The sequence below is a fragment of the Pleurodeles waltl genome, chromosome 8 (genome assembly GCF_031143425.1).
Source record: "Pleurodeles waltl isolate 20211129_DDA chromosome 8, aPleWal1.hap1.20221129, whole genome shotgun sequence".
NCBI lineage: Eukaryota > Metazoa > Chordata > Amphibia > Caudata > Salamandridae > Pleurodeles > Pleurodeles waltl.
The window spans coordinates 598,579,896-598,599,278 of NC_090447.1; the positions used below are offsets into that span (position 1 = coordinate 598,579,896).

At 46.8% G+C, this 19,383-nt stretch overlaps 1 protein-coding gene across 1 annotated transcript in view; it reads right to left on the bottom strand.

The window, feature by feature from the left end:
- The window catches only part of GRK1 (G protein-coupled receptor kinase 1), a 423,541-nt gene that overhangs the window by 306,961 nt on the left and 97,197 nt on the right, over positions 1-19,383 (bottom strand). Inside the window, 1 exon segment of the mRNA XM_069204635.1 lies at positions 688-708. Coding sequence (XP_069060736.1) covers positions 688-708 — 21 coding nt within the window.

Sequence of the window (19,383 nt, forward strand, 5' to 3'; positions counted from 1 at the left end):
TTGATCTTCTTGAGAACTCATGGCAGAAGTGGTATTGGCGGAAAGGCCTACAGGAGGCCTGAGCTCCACTAAAGAAAAAAGGCATCACTGAGCGAGAACCGCCTTGGAAACTACAATGCACAACAGACATTGCGTGTTCTCTGCGGAGGCGAACAGATCTAACCAAGGCTCTCCCCACTGTAGAAAGAGACCTTGCTCCTCCTCCAGATGGAGACGCCATTCATGATCGACTATGTATCGACGGCTAAGTTTTCTCTGGTGTTCAGAGAGCCCGCCAGATGTTGAACCACCAGGGAAATGCCCTGGCATTCCAGCCATGTCCAAAGGCAAAAAGCCACTTGACAAAGGGCCCACGACCCCACTCCACGATGTTTGTTGCAGTACTGCATGGTGGTGGTGTTGTCGGTGAACACTTGCACTACTTTCCCTTAGAGAGCGGGGAGGAATGCTTTCAATGCCTCTGATCTCCACTTCTCCCATGTGGCACCCCATCCCAGTAGTGATACATTTGTCATGTCTGTGAGATCTGGTTGGGGAAAGGAGAAGCTGTTGACCCAATCCTGATTCGGAAGCCACCACTGCAGATCTTTCACAGGCCCCTGCGAGATCAGATGACGAGGATGCCTGACTGACAAAGCTTTCAGGCGTGGGTGTTGGGTCAGGAATTGAGGGTCTTTCAGGGAGGACTGATGGCGGCGGGTGATTGTCCTATTCACAGGAGCCCTGTGCTGGGTCTTGACCAGGTGCCCATTAGGACATCAGTGAGGGCTTTGTTAAATGGAAGGAGCGGCTCCAAAGCAGTCTGTCTGGGCTGAAGTACCTCCATCAGGAGATTAGTCCTGACTGCAACAGTAGGCATCTCAAGTCTGAGGACCTCAGCCACCCTACTGACCACCATGGAGTGAGAAGCTCCCTCCGCTGTAGTCACGGTAAGAGGAGACAGAATGCCAGTGTTTGGAGAGGTATCAAGACTGCTGGTGTCACCCAATTCCTGAGCCCAGTCCATGTTCTGATCATCTTGCTGGTATTCATAAGGGTCCAGTGACCCATCCATTCCTTCCTCATATTCATACCCATAGTAATATGGGGTGGCTAGACCCGACGAAGTTGGAATCAGCATTGACCTACGCCGGTTGTCAGGGATTAGGATTGGGTCAATGTCGATTGTGTGCCCAACCAACGCCGGGAGCATCAACGACTTCGCCGGTGTCTGGGAATGTCTCCATGGTACGACCGGTGCTGACGCGGATCTGGACTTGGTTCCGGAGGGACCTCTAGTGGCCGGAGATGTAGCTGCCAGCGCGGATCCCAAAGGGCCCCCCCTCTGAACCTCCAGGACCTGAAGGCGCTGCAGAGGGGTCTGACTGCCCAAATATGAGGTGAATGGCCTCATAAAATTATTTTAGTTGGGAAGGCTTTGCCCCGGCTCTCGGAAATTCGGGAAGGCACGGAGCAGTGAGAAAATGTACATAAACTTAATCATACACCATAGCTGCTAGGCATCTGTTTATCTTTATTATGTTGCCATGTGCTCGACAAACCTCCTGAACTTTGATGATTGACCTTGTGTTCACAGCCTTGGGCTGCAATCTGCTTATCGCTGTGATTTACTTGTTCTAACCGTAGTTCCGAGAATGTTTGTGCTTAATCAGTAACTGCCAGAACAGGTTCGTACAGGTCGTTGCCACCTCCTGCCAGCTGCATCTGTACTTTCTCCCACCACACGTGTATCCCTGAAATATTCTGAAGGCCGCAGAGGACCTTGAATACGCTAGGGGTGGAGTTGTCCTCTGACTAAGCAGTTTTGTGTGTATATAAGGTTGGGTGCCCCAGAGTGAAGGGGCAGCCTCCGTAGGATAGTCACTTGACTGTCCTGGGACTCCTTATTAGCTCGAGCTATAATCCATGTAATAAACTTCTCTTTATTCCTCCAGTTGGTGACTCCGCTTGATTTGTGTACTCTCTGCTAAACGGACCCTGAGGACTAGGGTGTCCCTCCACCGCTGGGAAGGAGACCCCGGGTGGGGATTCTATCTTTCCTAGTTCCTCAGCAGACCCAGAAACAGGCTACGCAGACGGAGGCCTAGAGTGTTGACGCTCTTCCCGTGTTGCATCATCCGAGCGACGGGGTGAAGTCAAAGAATGCCTAGCCTTCTTCAACTTCTTCTTCTTCTTACCCGAATGTCCAGATGATTTTGAGGATGACGAGTGGTGATGACTCCGCGGCCGGTCTCGAGACCTTCCTCTTGAGCGAGACCGGGACTGATATGACTTTAGGTCATGGTCGAGCTCCAGACACCACAAACAGACCCGATGCGAATCCATCACCGAAATCATTCAGTGACAATCCTCGCAAAGCCTGAACTTGGTCTTCGGCGACATCCTAGTCACCAGAAAATTCAACAAATGTGTTGAGGCCAGCCAAAAAGTGACAAGGGTACCTCTTCTCCGGATCAGCTTGTGGCACGGAAAGAAAAAAACTGACGTCACCGTGCCAAGGCGGCGCTTATATTCGACTCTGACGTCATCACAGTGACCACAATGCCAACTACGGATGCGGAGTCGATCAACGCCACCTGCCAGTGTGCAAGGCTACTACTCGAAGAAAAAAATCTCTGGATCCAGTCTGACGCCTGGGGAAATTCTAAGGTAAGGAATCTGCAACGAGAAGTCTCTATCAGATAAAGTTGTCAACAGGCATGCTATTTACATAAACAGCTGTTCTGACACCTATCATGATAGACATCAATGATTATATGGCCAGGCATTCCATTTCCTAATACCCACAATTCCATGCCAGCACATGTTGCCCTTTGTGCTACCACCAAGCCATTCTCAATGCTCAACAATCCAACAGACATGATGTCACCATCCTAACTCCAATGATATCATATCATTTGGTCAGGCAAAACCATTATAAATAGCATTCCACACATCAGACTGTCTCACACCAAAGTCTGGATTAGCACATATGACACAGAAGATGACACTTACTGGCTGCATTGGGGATTTCAAGTCTGGCGACCTCACCAACGGTGTAGGGTGGAAGTCCACCTGCAAGACATGAATGGAAAACATTGCTTAGTGATATTTGTACTTATCAGTTAATTGACAACATTGTTTACTATTAACTTGTTAGGCTGAGTGAGCAAGCAACCCTAGTGGTAGATCAGAGCAACTGACAAATATCTATGATCAGTCAATCACACATAGTCTCAGATAATCGCGACCCGGCACCTACAAACCATCACTTTCCTAGACACTACTGTGGTACTTTTCACTGCACCATATACACATGGCATTTTCATGCAGGTGTTTGTTAGCTTTACACCTCCATGACCATAAGGGCTGCTTGCCACTGTATACTGCATCTGAGGGGCATGCTATGGTTGTTGCAGTGGCCATCCCTTTGTGACACCCATAGCTTTTGAGCCTGCCCCAGATGTTGAAGACATCTACCTCATTGTCACTGCAAACTGACAACTGCCTAGGGGTTGTGTGGGCATTCCAAAGTGTTGAGGAATGCATTGATACATCCTTGTTGGTAGTTAATAGTATGTGTGTGCCATCACAAGGCACACACACAAGCAATAATGCTATGGGAATTTACTTATGTTTATTTAGTTGTACCTACCTGCACATTGACTGATTGAAATTATGGACATATTATTAAAACTGCATGGCCAGCCATTGTTTGAATGGTATCCCATTATATGTCCAGAAAGGCATAAGAACATGCACATAGTCATATGCCTCAACAGAGACACACTTGCTCTGTGGTCCAAGGATGCATGTGTTGGTGCAGGTTTCTGAGTAATGTGCCAGTGATGGAGCAGATGCAGGGAAGCCCCATACACTCAGTAAGATGCAGCAGGCCTTTCATACTAAATCAGCACATGTGTGTGGGGTAATAGACTTAGGGGGTCATTCTGACCCTGGCGGCCGGTGACCGCCAGGGTCACCGACCACGGGAGCACCGCCAACAGGCTGGCGGTGCTCCCGAGGGCATTCTGACCGCGGCGGATCAGCCGCGGCCAGAAAGGGTAAACCGGCGGTCTCCCGCCGGTTTACCACTGCTCTTGTGAATCCTCCATGGCTGCGGAGCGTGCTCCGCAGCCATGGGGATTCTGACACCCCCTACCGCCATCCTGTTCCTGGCGGGTCTCCCGCCAGGAACAGGATGGCGGTAGGGGGTGCCGCGGGGCCCCCGTAAGAGGGCCAAGCAAAGTATTTCAGTGTCTGCTAAGCAGACACTGAAATACGCGACGGGTGCAACTGCACCCGTCGCACCCCTGCAACTACGCCGGCTCAATTCTGAGCCGGCATCCTCGTTGCAGGGGCATTTCCTCTGGGCCGGCGGGCGCTCTTTTGGAGAGCGCCCGCCGGCCCAGAGGAAATGTCTGAATGGCCGCCGCGGTCTTTTGACCGCGGTGCGGTCATTCAGCGGCGGTACCTTGGCGGACGGCCTCCGCCGTCCGCCAAGGTCAAAATGACCCCCTTAGTTTGAGGTGTATGTGATACACAATTTACAGGAAGAGGAAAGTGCTAGTAGTCTGGACCCAGTGCATTCTCAAGCTCCCTTACATTGCCTTGGCCAATGACACAAAGGGGCAGATTGAACGAAAGTGGTGCAGCACCAAGTGCATCACTACAATCCTTGTGGCCCTCAGTGCATTCCCTTACCCCCGCCATGTGTGTGCCTAATGAGAATTAAGCCACAGCATGATGCAGGTAGGGTCCAACTGCATATATTTATATGGAGGTAAATTATGTACTCAGCAGGAGCTGCAACAAAGCAGAGTACATAGGGGCCCATCTGATACAGGTATATGCCCCCATATAATATATTGTTCTCAGCAGCTGTTCAAAGTGCATGAAAAATTGGATTTTGATATTTCTCATTTTTCTCAGAGGCATGTACGTTTGCCCCCCAAACAGGTGTTGGGCCCCCCTTCATACATGATGCGGGCGAACAGAGTTGCCCTGTGCATGCATCACAAAACTTTGTAATGGTTGTGCAGGGAAGAGGGGACATCTGCCCTGCCTCAGATTCAATGTTGTACATAAGAATGGCAGCCCTATGGTGGCACTGGGGCTCTTCATACAGGCAGCATACAACACGTCCAGATCCTTAAACATGACATGCTACATTCAACCGTATCAGCACCTGTCATGCACATGCAAATAATGGACTTGGTATGGAAATGGGATACTTACCAACTACTCTACCAATCTCTGTGCCCAGGCAATCTGGGGGATGTTGCTCCCTTTTGATGAGGTCAGCCCAACAGTGTTTCAGTTGGTGGTCATTTCGTCCATGCCAAAAACTTGAGGCAGGCAGTGGAGCACCTTGCCCCACCACAGCTTCCTGGCCTCTGTGGGGTAGCCCTGAATTACATGGCCACCCAGTACGAGCATCATGGGGATGTAATATCATACTAGCCAAATGAAGCCCCCCCAGATCATTGCCCAACATCCTGGCCATCCTCCCATTCCCTGACATCATGCACTGCAGATGCAGTTGGTAGAAAACTAATCCCCTAACATTACCCAACTACCCCAACTCCCCAACAAACTATGCTATCCTAGACAAATACCCCACAATACAGTGAAAGATACAGAATAATTACAATACAAAAGACTGATTAAAAGATAAAAAATACACAAGAGCCACAGGACACAGAACAAAAACACTCCAATTACTCAAATCACCAACAACACCAGCTCCACACACCTTCACACAGACAATAAGACTGTGAAGTGAAAGTGGATCACTGTACCATGTATACAGGCAGGATGTCCTATTTCCTCATTTCCTGTGCCTCATTCTTCTAGTCATGCATCGTTTTTTTTACACATGACAGTCATGTGTTGATTTTTTTCCATTGTGCGTGAAAAGGCCTGTGGACATGTGATAGACGCTCAGGGGCTAGGCATCTTTTTGCTTAAGAGAAAAGTATGGTATAAGCGCATGCGTATACATTTTTGATGCATGATGCACGATTTTTTCCAATTGTGCGTGAAAAGGCCTGTGGACATGTGATAGATGCTCAGGAGCCAGGCATCTTTTGCTGAGGAGAAAAGTGTGAGGTTTAGGCATTTGTGTCTACATTTTTGACGCATGACGGTCATGCGTTGAATATTTCCCATTGTACGTGAAAAGAAAGGCCTGTGGACGTATGGTAGATGCTCAGGGTCCATGCGTCATTTTTCCGGCGTAGCACAGTATAGATTTGAGCCGCTTGCATCATAAAATTTTGACGCACAAGGGAAATGCGTGGAATTTTGCAATGTAGGTGCTCCCAGATGACGGTGCACCCAGATTCCATTACCATGTCACATGGGCTATGCAACAATGTTGTCATTATGGTATGGCTACATGTGTGTAACTGTCCAGTCATATCTTAACGGTGACATTGGTATGTTGAACCAATATGTTTGTTTATGTGTCTGCTGCATGCGATGTCTTAACTTGTGCCTATGTGCATGTGTAGCTACACTGTGTCCGCATACAAGTTAGTACATGTGTACTATGAGTGTACATATGTGTTTGAACACTTACTTGTGGGGGTACTATATTGTTATATCTGATATACCAATGTACACATAATACAACACAAAATATATGATGGCCTATGTCCAAAACATGGTAAGGCATGTGACAGCCATGACAAATTGCACTCAGAGGATGCAGTGGACTAGGACTGGGTTGACATCACGTCACCACTGGCAATTTGTGTGTGCATGTGTGTCCACTCTATCGTATGTTGTTGGTTTTGCCTTTATGATGCTCTGCTACACGTGTGACACATAGTTCCCCATGCATCTTAGTTGCAGGAGATGGTATGTACACATGTGTCACAGAAGGTTGCTATATACCGGGTGTGTGTAAAGATACGTGTAGTGCCATTTTAGTAACATATGACCACAGTGGTGTGTTCATGGGATGTGAAACCTCACATATCTTTCTTCCTGCATGGACACATGTTGGACTTTGACATATGTATGTGTAGTCATTTCAGTGCCACTTATATTTCCGTGTGTCGTAACACATGTGAAGGTAATTTATTTCAGTCAGTGATCTTGTGATACATATGCCCTTACATTTGTGTTAGGTTGCCTATTGTTCAGAATTCTATATACAGTACCATGCCTGAGCCATTTAAGTGGTACATGTGTGCTGAGATATGAGGTATTTGTGTGCATGCCACCAATTAGGCACTCACATTCGTTCACATCATGTTGTTATGACTGTCACATACAATGGCATACAATGGCATACCACTGTGTAGCAGTGTTGCAGTCTGGCAAAGATGGAAGCCTGCACTTCATCACTACTGTGGGAGTTTGTATGGTAACACAAACCCATGGTTGCATGTGAAGGTGGTTTATTACTCAGGCCACTAATCTCATGCATCAGGCCTCTGACAATATCATAAGTTTATGTAGCCATAGCAGTGGTGTTAGGGTGTTTTGAGTGGGGATCTAGCCTCTTCATGATTGCTAATCAGCAGAGCAATGCATGCTCCCCTGCAGACAGACACATGCACAATTGTGATCAAACGGATCTTGATATCACAATTTCCTCTGCGATACTCAATGTCAGCCTTCCCCTCTCATGTACAGAGGTCTGGGTACTTGCACATGTTGGATATGTCACATCCCTTGATGTCCTTAGTCATTTCCATGGGCAGCTTGGTTATGAGTTGTATCTCTGTTGTGACTTCTACTTTGGGAACGTGCCAGGGGACAGATGCAGTTATCTGTCACTGCCTCCTGTCTGGTTGGCATGTGATGGGCAGCTACCGGGTTATGGTGGTGGCAAACATGACTGGGTTATTTACTGACCCAGCCAACCTCTCTGTACATATATTGGATGTTCACATGTAGACATTGATGTGTTGTACGGTCAGTATTTGTCTTTGTGTGTTCCTTCTCCATGTTTTACCACATTACTTGTAAGGTATATTTTGTCTCCTACATTGCTCCCATTCTTTAAGCTGCTTACAATTTGTACACATCTTCTACAACAACATTGTCTGCTCATGCATAGACAGGATGCAACACATGACTTATGTAAATTGTAGATGCACATATCTTCTACTACTGGCTACAGGATAGTTACTGTCTTATTGCCGGTATTTGTGAAATGTAATGAGTGCCACACACACACATGACATTACACCTGCCACAGCACTTGTGTTGCCTCCAAGTGACCTCCCATGTTGTATTTCCAAGTATTTGTGAGTATCTCTCAAATCTCCATCCACTTCCTCCGTTGAACTTGGGTATGCATTTATTCCTGCATGCCACAACCTGGGTAACTCTTACCATGACTGAATGATGTTGATTTGTGAAATCATCACAGTGCTGCTTTTTTCATTAGCCATGTGCAACATATATGGCTCCCATTAATTTTTTGATGGGTCTCTGACATTTTTAGACATTGCTGGATATAGCTGCCCAACCCACACCTGATTGCCATGTTGGAGCCCAAAACATGCATGGCACAACTTGTAACTGTTGCTACCTTGCTCTTGTTCTGGTATGTGAGTGTCAATCAGTGGTGTGTATTGATTTATGCTGTGTGATGTTGTTATAAAGTGCATACTAGGTAACCATGCTGACACATGTCAACCATTGTTGGTACTAGTAAACCCTTTGCTACCTAGGACATACACCCGTTCATCAGTCTTCACATATTTATTGGGAATTGCTGTAGGCATGTGTCAATACAGCAGATTTGTTTGAAAAGTGTGTATCTTAGGTACATAGGGAGTGTAACACACTCTGCCTACATTCCACCCAGACAATTATTTGGTGGTGCATTGTCCCATTTAATTCTTATCTCATGACAATAGGTCATATGTTTGGATAACGATTCAGCAACCATAGCTGCTTCATTTGTCTGGTAACCCATTGCGCACTCCCCAGCAATGTGTGTGTGCCATAAGTAAGGTACAGCCAGGTACAGGAATGTGTAAGGGTTGTGCCCAATGGCAGTACCAGGACATTATCCCATGGATACATAGTGCAGGCTCTGCCTCTAACATTGGTTACAATACCTGTACAGTTACTGAACATCCATAGTTACCAATGATGTTCCCCCTTGTCACACATGCACCGTGCAGGCAAAGCATCAATCACTCTGAAATGTAACAGTGTTCAGTTTCTACATTACTTAAACACCATTTGTTCATATCCTGATAGGTGTGGTGATGATGTGGAGAATGGGCTAGTAACTAGCACCTTGCCTACTTGACGTTGTGCATGGATCTAGGCCTTCAGGAGTCACATGGCCATGAATTCCGTGTCACTGATATGTGAAATGGAGGCAGTAGACTACTCTTACATCTCAAACAATGTTGCCACCATACTTGTAACTATTGTGTTTCTTACCTGCTCCCTGAGGTTTGAGTTACATTCCAATGCTTTAAGTAGTGGAGAATGAGTAGACCAAGGAGATTCAGTTGCAAAGTTATTTATTGGTGCTATTTACAATGTTATGATGATAGTCCAGTCACTATGTATAAATGTTCTGTACTTTGTGGAGTCTCCTGCGAACTCCTGCAGCAGTGTTATGTTGTTCCCCCTCCAAATTTGCTGCACCATTAACATCCTCCTCCTCCTCGTTGGGGACGTCAACCTGTTCATCCCAGGGAACATTTGTTTTTATACATATATTATGGAGGATTGCACATGCCAGTATGATTTTACATCTAGTGGTGGAGCATACAAGAGGCTTCCTCCTGTCAGGGCCAGGCACCTAAACCTTGACTACAGTAGCTCAAATGTCCTCTTCACCACATTGCGTGTTCTTCGGTACCCTGCTTTATAGGCACGCTCTCCCACCGTTGTGGGATTACCCATGGTAGTGTGCCGTAACCTTGATTGGCTGCAAAGGAATGAGAGAAAATGTGTTGGTACAGCTTGATAGTGGTTTGGAATATATCATGGCAGTTGTTAGTTGTAGGTGGAGTAGTGACTCAGACTTGCTGTTGGTATAGTGTATGTCCATGTTTTTGTGAAATGGTTTGATAGGTCTGTGTTGATGGACACGACAATCTTGGGCTGTGTCTCAGGGGCCTGGGAATTGTCATATTAATTCCAAACTGATGGTTAAACCATTGCAAAAATGTGCTGTGTAGTCCATATTTGAGGCAGTGTTATGTTGTTGGATGTAACCTACAACTTCCTTGCACCACAATGGTGTCAGATGTAGAGACACCATGGTAGCCCTACAAAACCAAACTGTACCCTCCCTTTTACAATGTGGCACTACATATGCAGTGCAACACTTAGTGACACCTTGTGGCAGATGATGGTTGTGCCAGCCATCAAGTGTACGAGGGTGTGAATCACACATTTTTAGGATGATCTAATTTGGTGCACTAGAATCTCCTAGCTTCCAATACATGATTTATCACAGACACTTTCAACACATGAACAGGGCAGGCTTTGGGAGGGGTTGCTCACCTATGTCTCGCTATGTACAGTGCATGAAAGGTCAGGTATGTCCTCTATACTCCTACAGAGTCCTACTATAGCATCCATGATCTTTACAGTTTTGCACAAACTCTGCACCATGGTGAACCATTTCTTGTATACGGATCACACATGATGGTGTTATGGGGTGCTAAGGGGTGCATGTAAGGTGGCACTGGAGTAGGTGCTGCACCATTTCTAATAATTCTGCCCCATGGTCTTTCATGGTAGGTTCATTTGTATTCCTGTGTGTGCGACACAATGCAGCTGACATGTGTATGTGTACTCTACAGGTATGTCAGGTATGTGTAGATGATATGCAGTTGATAATGGTACCGCTTGGGTGGATTTGATATTGGTGCTGCCAGAGGCTTGCACACCATAATTTATGTGGGGCTGTGTCTATGTATGCCTTTCTTTACATGGCCATGGCCTGTGCCATTGACATGGCTGAGCTATTCTTTGTTTGGTGTAATGTGTGTGGGATATGTATTTAGTTGTCAACCAGTGGACAATTGTAGTGGTTTGTGGGCAGCTTCTATAAACAAAGGGGGCATAGCTTCAACTGTCCTCATGTAGTGTGCCAGTCAGGTTGCGGCTGTGTTATGTACATGTGGGTGTATGTGTTTGTCATGTGCAATGATTGCAGTGTAGTGTGGCATGTTGCATATGCGCTGTTGCCAGTACACCTGTGCTCCCCTGCCCATGTGTATTTGGTTTGGTGTATGTCTTGTTTGTCATACATGGTTGGTGTGTTGTGTGTGTACTGATTGGTATAGTGGCTTACCATTGAGTAGCCCATTGCAATATTGCCCATCCTGGAATCGCTCGTTAAAAACATGGCAGAATATGTAGGCATCATGGATGCTTCTGAGATATATTGTTAGGATGTTACTGAATGACCCACTGTGGTCCACAGTGGCCTGCACATTGATCAAATGGGAGTGCTTGCGGCTCCTATATAGATATTCAGTTGCTGGAGGTGGCACCAGTTTGACATGGGTGCAGTCCATTGTACCCAGCACATGAGGGAACCCAGCAATTTGGTCAAAACCTTGCTTTGTCTCCTTCTGCAGTTGCTAGGTGTTTGGGAAGCAGATTTGATGGGGTGTGAGGTGTATGATTCCATCCAGGACCTTAGGTAGGAAGACCAAGAAGGATGACTGGAAGATACCACCCACTTCTGCACCCGTTATCTGAAAAGATCCAGACGCCAGCATATAAAGGACAGTGAGCAGTTTTGTCATGGGTGGCATAGTTGTAGGAGTTTCCACCCCTGCTGTGATGTGTGGCACAACGTGGTGTAGCAGGCGTACAATGGACTTCCGGTTCAGTCGGTACATCCTGATGACATCTTCCATGAGCCCAAGGACGGTTGTCCGCTGTCTGAAGATCCGCTCCCGCCTTCTGCACTGCCTTTGTGGCTGCTGTGGTGGTGTTTGGGGTTGCTACGGTGGTGGTGGAAAGACCTGCTGTCTTCACTGACATCTGCAGCATGTACCAAGCTGTAGCAGTCCCACTTCCATGTTGTCCTGGAGGTTGAAATGCTCCTTCTGTGTGTTTTCTTTAAGTGGTGGTGGGTGGCTCCCTTTTTAACTCCTGGTCTGACCAAGCGTTAAAATTTGACGCTCATCGGTCTGAGCGTCATTTTTGCAGCCCACTTCCTTGGTGTGTGTCGTTTTTGCATCAGGAAGTAAATATGGCGCTAGAGGGCTAGCATCATTTTTTGGAAGCGATGCCTGCCTCACAATGAGACGCAAGTTGGGTTGGCGCATCTAGAAAATGGCGCTAACTCTTATATTTTGACGCTATACGGGTCTAACAACAAAATATAAATATGGAGTTAAGTTAGCGCCACTTTAGTGTAAACAAAATGACGCTAAGGCGGAGTTAACTTTTCATAAATATGGGCCTATTTAGCTATTCAGAGGTAGACAAGCCACTTAAAGCTTGAGCCTAAAGCCTGGCTCTGCCTCAGCTCGAGGTCCTGTTGAAATCTCAATCGGATAACCTACTGAGCTTTCATGTGGATTGTGCCTGCCTCCTCCCCTCTACCCAGGATGTGGTGTTAGGGCCAGGGCTGCTGACTTTGGAACTGGGGAACCAGGTTTGAGTCTCGGCATTGGCTCAACATTTTGTGATTCTGAGCGAACCACTTAATCTCTCCGTGCCTGTAACAATGTTTGTGATCTTGCATAATGTAAGTGGTGTGCATGTAAAGTGCTCTAATATCATGCTAAGAAGTAAAAACATAGCCTTAATGTAAGGAAAGACAAATATCCATTTCCTAGCTGATTTGTACAAGGTTAAATTAGAAAAACAAGATAAATTGTTGCTTCCCTGCTTAAATTGTGTGATCTTAGGCAAATATTTTACTTCACAAAAACAATCTTTTCTTCATTAATGTGTGTGAATGAACTTTTAAATACGTGAGTTCTGAATACCAGTTGTACAAAAACAGATTGTAATAGATTTAATAGACTTAAATGTGACATACTGCTGTCAATGCTTCATCGGTTAAAGAAATACACTTCTCTTAAATTTTAACATATTTTACATGATGTTTGTTGTAAGATTCACACAGCAAACATATTAGGGCTTGACTTGTGCACTGGCTTTAAGATCCGATCCAGACCCTTGGCTTCGCTCTACTCGTTAATATTTTGGCTCACCCCCCTTTAAAGCTGATTCAATGCAATGGTGCATTAAAAAACAGAAAGGATATTGCCATGGGGACGGTGTCAATGAGCACAGGAGCAGAATTAAAGGCATGGCTAAAAAGGGCAAAATACTCTGGGTCTCATTTAAAAGGCCCTTGCGCCCTGCAGCATCACTTTTAGAGATGCTCCGGTGGCGCAATGCCCTGCACCATATATACAAGGTGGCATTAAGCCCCTTTTTGTGGCTTAACACCGCCTTGTAAATAGGCCCCTTTACATGCATCACTTAGCGTGAAAGGGACGTGCAGTGGGTGTTGCTGTGGGCGTTACACTGCAATACCCATTGCATTTTGATGCTGCCCCAGATTTACGAGAAAATGTAAACATGAGGCAGCGAAAAAAAACTGACGCCACTTCAGGGGTGCAACAAAAATAAATACTTTTATTTCTCCTCGTTTTTGCTTTTTCTATGTGTGCTGCATTCTGCAGCACATATTGAAAGAGCAAAATGCCATCAATGATTGCTTTAGAGCAGGAAGGTGTCCTTTCCTGCATATAAACAATTATTAAATAATGATGATTTGCTACTTCGATGTGTGCTACATTTTGCAGCACAGATAGAAGTAACAAATCGCCATTATTGATTGTTTATGTGCAGGAAGGGGCACCTTCGTGCACATGAATAATCATTCCCTGCAATGTAGACACCCTTGCACTATAGTGCAAGGGTGCCTGCGTTGGCGGTAAACAGCTAAATTTAGCACCAGTGCTAGGGAAAACACAGGGTGCACCATATTGGCATAAATACGGTGCTTTCTTGAGTTTCTGAAGTGACGCAATGTGGCGCTGCCAAATTTGGCATTGTGCCGTGCTGCACCAATTTGTAGTAAATGAGACCCTCTGTATTTGTATCTATCACCGTCAGGTAACGACATATAAAATAACGCACATCATAACTGAAAAATAAAAAAAATGTAACTAATCAGTGGGAAATGCACTATTTTTATGTTGTAAAACATATTTTGGTTAATGCAATCACCACTGATATACATGTGTGCAAGAAGAGGCCCACAGAATTTAATCCTGTTTGATGCACCAGGTAAAAGTGACTTGTATATTTTTAGTGCTAGGAGGTCCCTGAAAGTTCTGTGAATGTTTAAGTCATTATTTAAAACCTGCATTAATCAGTATAATATAGGCTGCCACTAACTGTACATATAAATTTAGGTTAAAGATAAAAGTGCTTTAAAGTATAGGTTTCGATAATATACAGATAATACCCATATACATTTTTTATAACTGTCCATTTATAGCACACACTCCATAGCTCAGCTTGGCACACCCTTACAGTACCCTCTCAAAAGCAACATATCTTGTCATCAGGAAGGTTCAAGTGACTCTACCAATTAATGCCTCCCAAGCAGCCTTTATATTTGCCAATTTCACATATTTGTGTTTCTTTGGAGATGCCCACACCCTTCCTGCCCCTCCCTCCGCAATGCAACACAGGAGACTCCCTCCACTTCAGCCAGGAAATCTATTTTGGGAATCCCCTCTTGCTCTTTAGCTAAGGGTGAAAATTACGGACAAATGCCTTCTGTTAAAACTTCAGTTACGGACAACGGATGGTAGGGCTAATTTACGGACAGTCTGTCAAGATTACGGATGGGTGGTCACCCTATTTGGGGTCCATCCCCATATAGCGCGCAGAAACCTTGTTGTTTAAGCAGCCCGAGCATTTTCAGCCACAGCCCAGTCATGCCTGAGTTTGCTAATCAATCATGGTTGCTTTCCACTCTTTCCTAAGTCATCACTGGGTAGGGTGTTTTTAGCAAACATCACTGACCCTATCCTGTTGTGAGTTTGGAAAGGGTGGGATTAAAGTGAGTGACCAGAGGCTACCTGTGTAGAAGCGGTGGGGAGAGGCAGATGAGCAAGTAATCTGAAAGGGAGGAGAAATAAATAACCAACCTTTAGCAATGAAATTAAAAAATGCCTTCTGGAGAGACTTGTTAGAAGCAAACAACAGGCCGTCCAGATGGAACAAGGAAGAGGATGTGGTGTAAAGACCAGATTAGCAGACTTTGGACCTGGGAACCAGGTTCAAATCCTGGCTGGCTCAACATCCTGTGACTCTGGGCAAATCAGTTAGGCCCTCATCATGACAATAGTGGTAAATCCAACTTACCGCCGCTGTGACAGCCGCCAACATACCGCCGCAGTGGCGAATATCCGTTCTCCATATTATGACACACACACACCAATCCGACAGAATACTGCCACATACACAAATCCGCCAGCCCAAAGGTCAGTGCTACAGTGGCGTTACCAACACCCATATGTCAACAGAACAACACCCACCACATCATGACCCACGAATCACTACAACGGACATTTAATAGCAGTAAACCATTGGTGGTACACACCGGCGCTCAGGATGGCCACCCAAATACTAAACTACACAACATTGGCCAATACCAAATACACAAACCTAACACTGAAACACACACCACACCCACACACCCACACGCCCACACCACTATAAAACACACACCCACATTACCCACAACCCTTTAAGAATACAAATAATTGCCGCCAGACTGACACCAAGACCACCGCAACAACTAGACACACACACACCACATACACCCACACATTGTTCACGCACCCCACTTCACACACCCAACCACAGTACCCAACACCCACACACTTACACACACCACACAACACCCATGTCCCCACAAAGGCATCCCTGTTTCACAGATGAGGAGTTGCGGGTAGAGCACAGAGACACCTAGACACACACACCACATACACCCATACATCCCTCACACACCCCACTTCACACCCAACCACAGTACCCAACACCCACACACTTACACACACCACACAACACCCATGTCCCCACAAAGGCACCCCCATTTCACAGATAAGGAGTTGCAGGTCATGGTGGAGGAAATAGTCAGGGTAGAGCCATAGCTGTTTGGAGCACAGGTACACCAAATATCCATTGCCAGGAAGATGGAACTATGGTGGAGAATCGTGGACAGGGTGAACACCGTGGGACAGCATCCAAGAACAAGGGATGACATCAGGAAGCGGTGGAACAACCTACGGGGGAAGGTACGTTCCGTGGCAGCAAGGCAATCAGAGGACTGGGGGTGGACCCCCACCACCTCCCACGCAGCTCACAGCATGGGAGGAGCAAGTCTGGGCATTACTGCATCCTGAGGGACTCACTGGAGTTGTCGGAGGACTGGACACTGGTGAGTCAACATTTACTACTTAGCACCCCTCATACCTGCATGCCATCTCACAACCTCAACCTCATTTCCATCATTCCACTCCATCCCACACACTGCACCTACACATATGACTAACCCCAATGGCAAGCCCTGCATGCAATATAAACGTATGGACAGACGCATGGACAGCCCTGTCAGCCCTGCATGGACATCCATCACAAAAGCATGCACAGCATGGAGAACTAACAAACCCACAATACATCACCGTACACAAACAAAAGTGGCAGGGCAACAGCAACAGTAGAGGGGAAGCTAGGGATGTACAATATGTCACAGACATGAAGCATAATACATCACCTACATCCCCACAGGTGCCACAGCCGATCTCAGCAAGGAGGAGGTGCCACAATTAACCAGCCCACCAACAGAAGATGCCCCCAGTGATGACAGTAACTCTGAACTTCAGGATCTGGATGAACTACCTGGCCCAACAGGGACCACTGGTCAGTTGGTCACCCTAGCCCACTCCTGGTCAACCACAGAGCCTCCTCCATCAGTATCCAACACCACAGCACCCACCCAGTATCCCCACACCTCTGTCCCCAGGACATGTCAATCAGCAGTGTGCCCCCCTGTACAGGGACCCCAGTCCACACCTCTCACCCAAGACAATCAGGGACCTGGGGTCAATGGCAGTGGGCACACCGTTCAGGGGACACAGGCACAGGGCAACAGGGACACTGGGAGGACCGCTGTGCGCCAGGGGGAGGACAGACCCAGGGAACCGACGCTCCAGGAGGCACTCACCAATGTCTTGGGGGCCTACCAACAATCCCAGGACACGATGGGCCAGATCCTTATCAACATGCAGGAGAAGCAGCTGCAGAAGGAACACCATCAGGAGATCAGGGAGGACTTGTAGGCTCTCAACACCACCATGGTCTCCATAGCAGGTGTGCTGACAGACATGGACAACATGATGAGGGAATGGACAGCACACCAGCGGGCCCCTACCACTAGCCAGTCCATTGATCAGCCCTCCACTTCCACTGCAGCTAGTGGGCAGGAGGCCCTGCCACAGGACCCATAGGCCACCAGCACCCCTCCCTTTCAGAAGGTGAACCACCCCGCAAATGTTCCCTGCAACCCAGACAGAAGCCAGAGACACTTGCCAAGACCAAGACAACTGGCAGGAAATGAGACTCTCCTGATTGTCCCCCTTGCGTCCCACTCTGTCACTTTGTTCACTTTGAACTGCCTTTTCTCCCGTTCCTATGGCCCCTTGGACACTGGCCCTGTCCTACGAACAGACTGGAACAATGCCCTGGACTTTCCTCTACCATCACCCCATTCTATTGCACTTTTCAGTCAGTTATTTGCACTACAATAAACACCCTTGAACACAATTTGATTGACAACGTTTTATGTATTGAAAATGTGCATTTATGGGAACAGTCACATCTAGTGCAAATGATCTGAACACTGTGATAGCATACAAATAATGACCTGTAACTGTCTGCAGTAACCACTTCAGGACAATGTTGTCATATCGCCAACATTTGTAAAAGGACAAACCATAGGTGACAGTAAGTTGAGATGCAAAAGACGTGAATGCCTTCATGCTACAGCCACACAGAAACCATCAATAGTCAGAATAATGGTCAGTTGCACTGTCTGACCTGTGTGTCATTGAAAGTTTTGACGTATAACTGATGTTCTTTTGTCCACATCCTCATCCTCTGCCTCCTCATCCTCACTGTCCTCAGGGTCCACTGCTGCCACAGGGTCATCTTCAGTCCCCTCCTCCTGCAGAAAAGGCACATGTCGTCTGGGGGCCAGGTTGTGCAATATGCAGCATGCCACTACTATCTGGCAGACCTTCTTGGGTGAGTAGCACAGGGATCCACCTGTCAGATGCAGGAATCTAAACCTGGCCTTCAGGAGGCTGAAGGTCCTCTCGATTATTCTCCTGGTTTGCCCATGTGCATCATTATAACGGTTCTCAGCCCCTGTCCTGGCACTCCTCACAGGGGTCAGGAGCCACAATAGGTTTGGGTAGCCAGAGTCACCTGCAAATATTGAGGTACAAAATGTAGCCTTACACAATCCTATGGAGATAACACTTGAAGGCATACACTGACATACAGTGGGTGGGGACTATAGTTCACCTATTAGCCACACTCTGTGCCTCTGTAGTTGGGCCATCAGATTTGGGATGCTGCTATTCCTCCGAATGAAGGTGTCATGCACCGACCCAGGATACTTGGCAGTGAGAGTTGTACTGGTCCGCCAGGCACACCATTTGCACATTCAGTGAGTGGAAACTCCTCCGATTCCTGAACACCTGTTCATTCTGGTGGGGGGACAAACACAATATGTGTATAATATTGGGTAAATGTCCCATTGCATAGAATCCGGCCTTCACAGTGGCCAAATCTTCCACCTGGGGGAAAGAAATGTAGCTGCACATGTTTTTTCACCAATGCAGATAATACCCTTGCCAGCACAATTGAGAACACTGGCTGTGGCATTCCTGCTGCCAAGCCCACTGTCACTTGGAAAGAACCAGTTGCCAGGAAATGGAGCACTGATAGAACCTGCACAAGAGGGGGGATCCCAGTGGGATGATGGATAGCTGATATCAGGTCAGGTTCCAATTGTGCACACAGCTCTGTGACTGTGGCCCTGCCCAGTCTGTAGGTGAGTATAATGTGTCTGTCTTCCAGTGTATCCAAGTCCAGAAGAGGTCTGTACACAAGGGTTTGTCTCCTCCTCCTATTCATCCGCAGTGGTCAGCAATGTTCCCTCTAATTTTTTTCCACTGTGTGTGGCAGTGTAAGGTCTCTGTGCGCGGCAGCCAAGGATACGTGCACCAAGAAATTGACCATTCATGCGAGCATAGTGCATAACTACCAAGATCTTTGGCATTTGCCTCTCTATAGCTTTGTTTTACCACTAAAGCAAACAAGCATTTGCAATGCAATGGGTCTCGC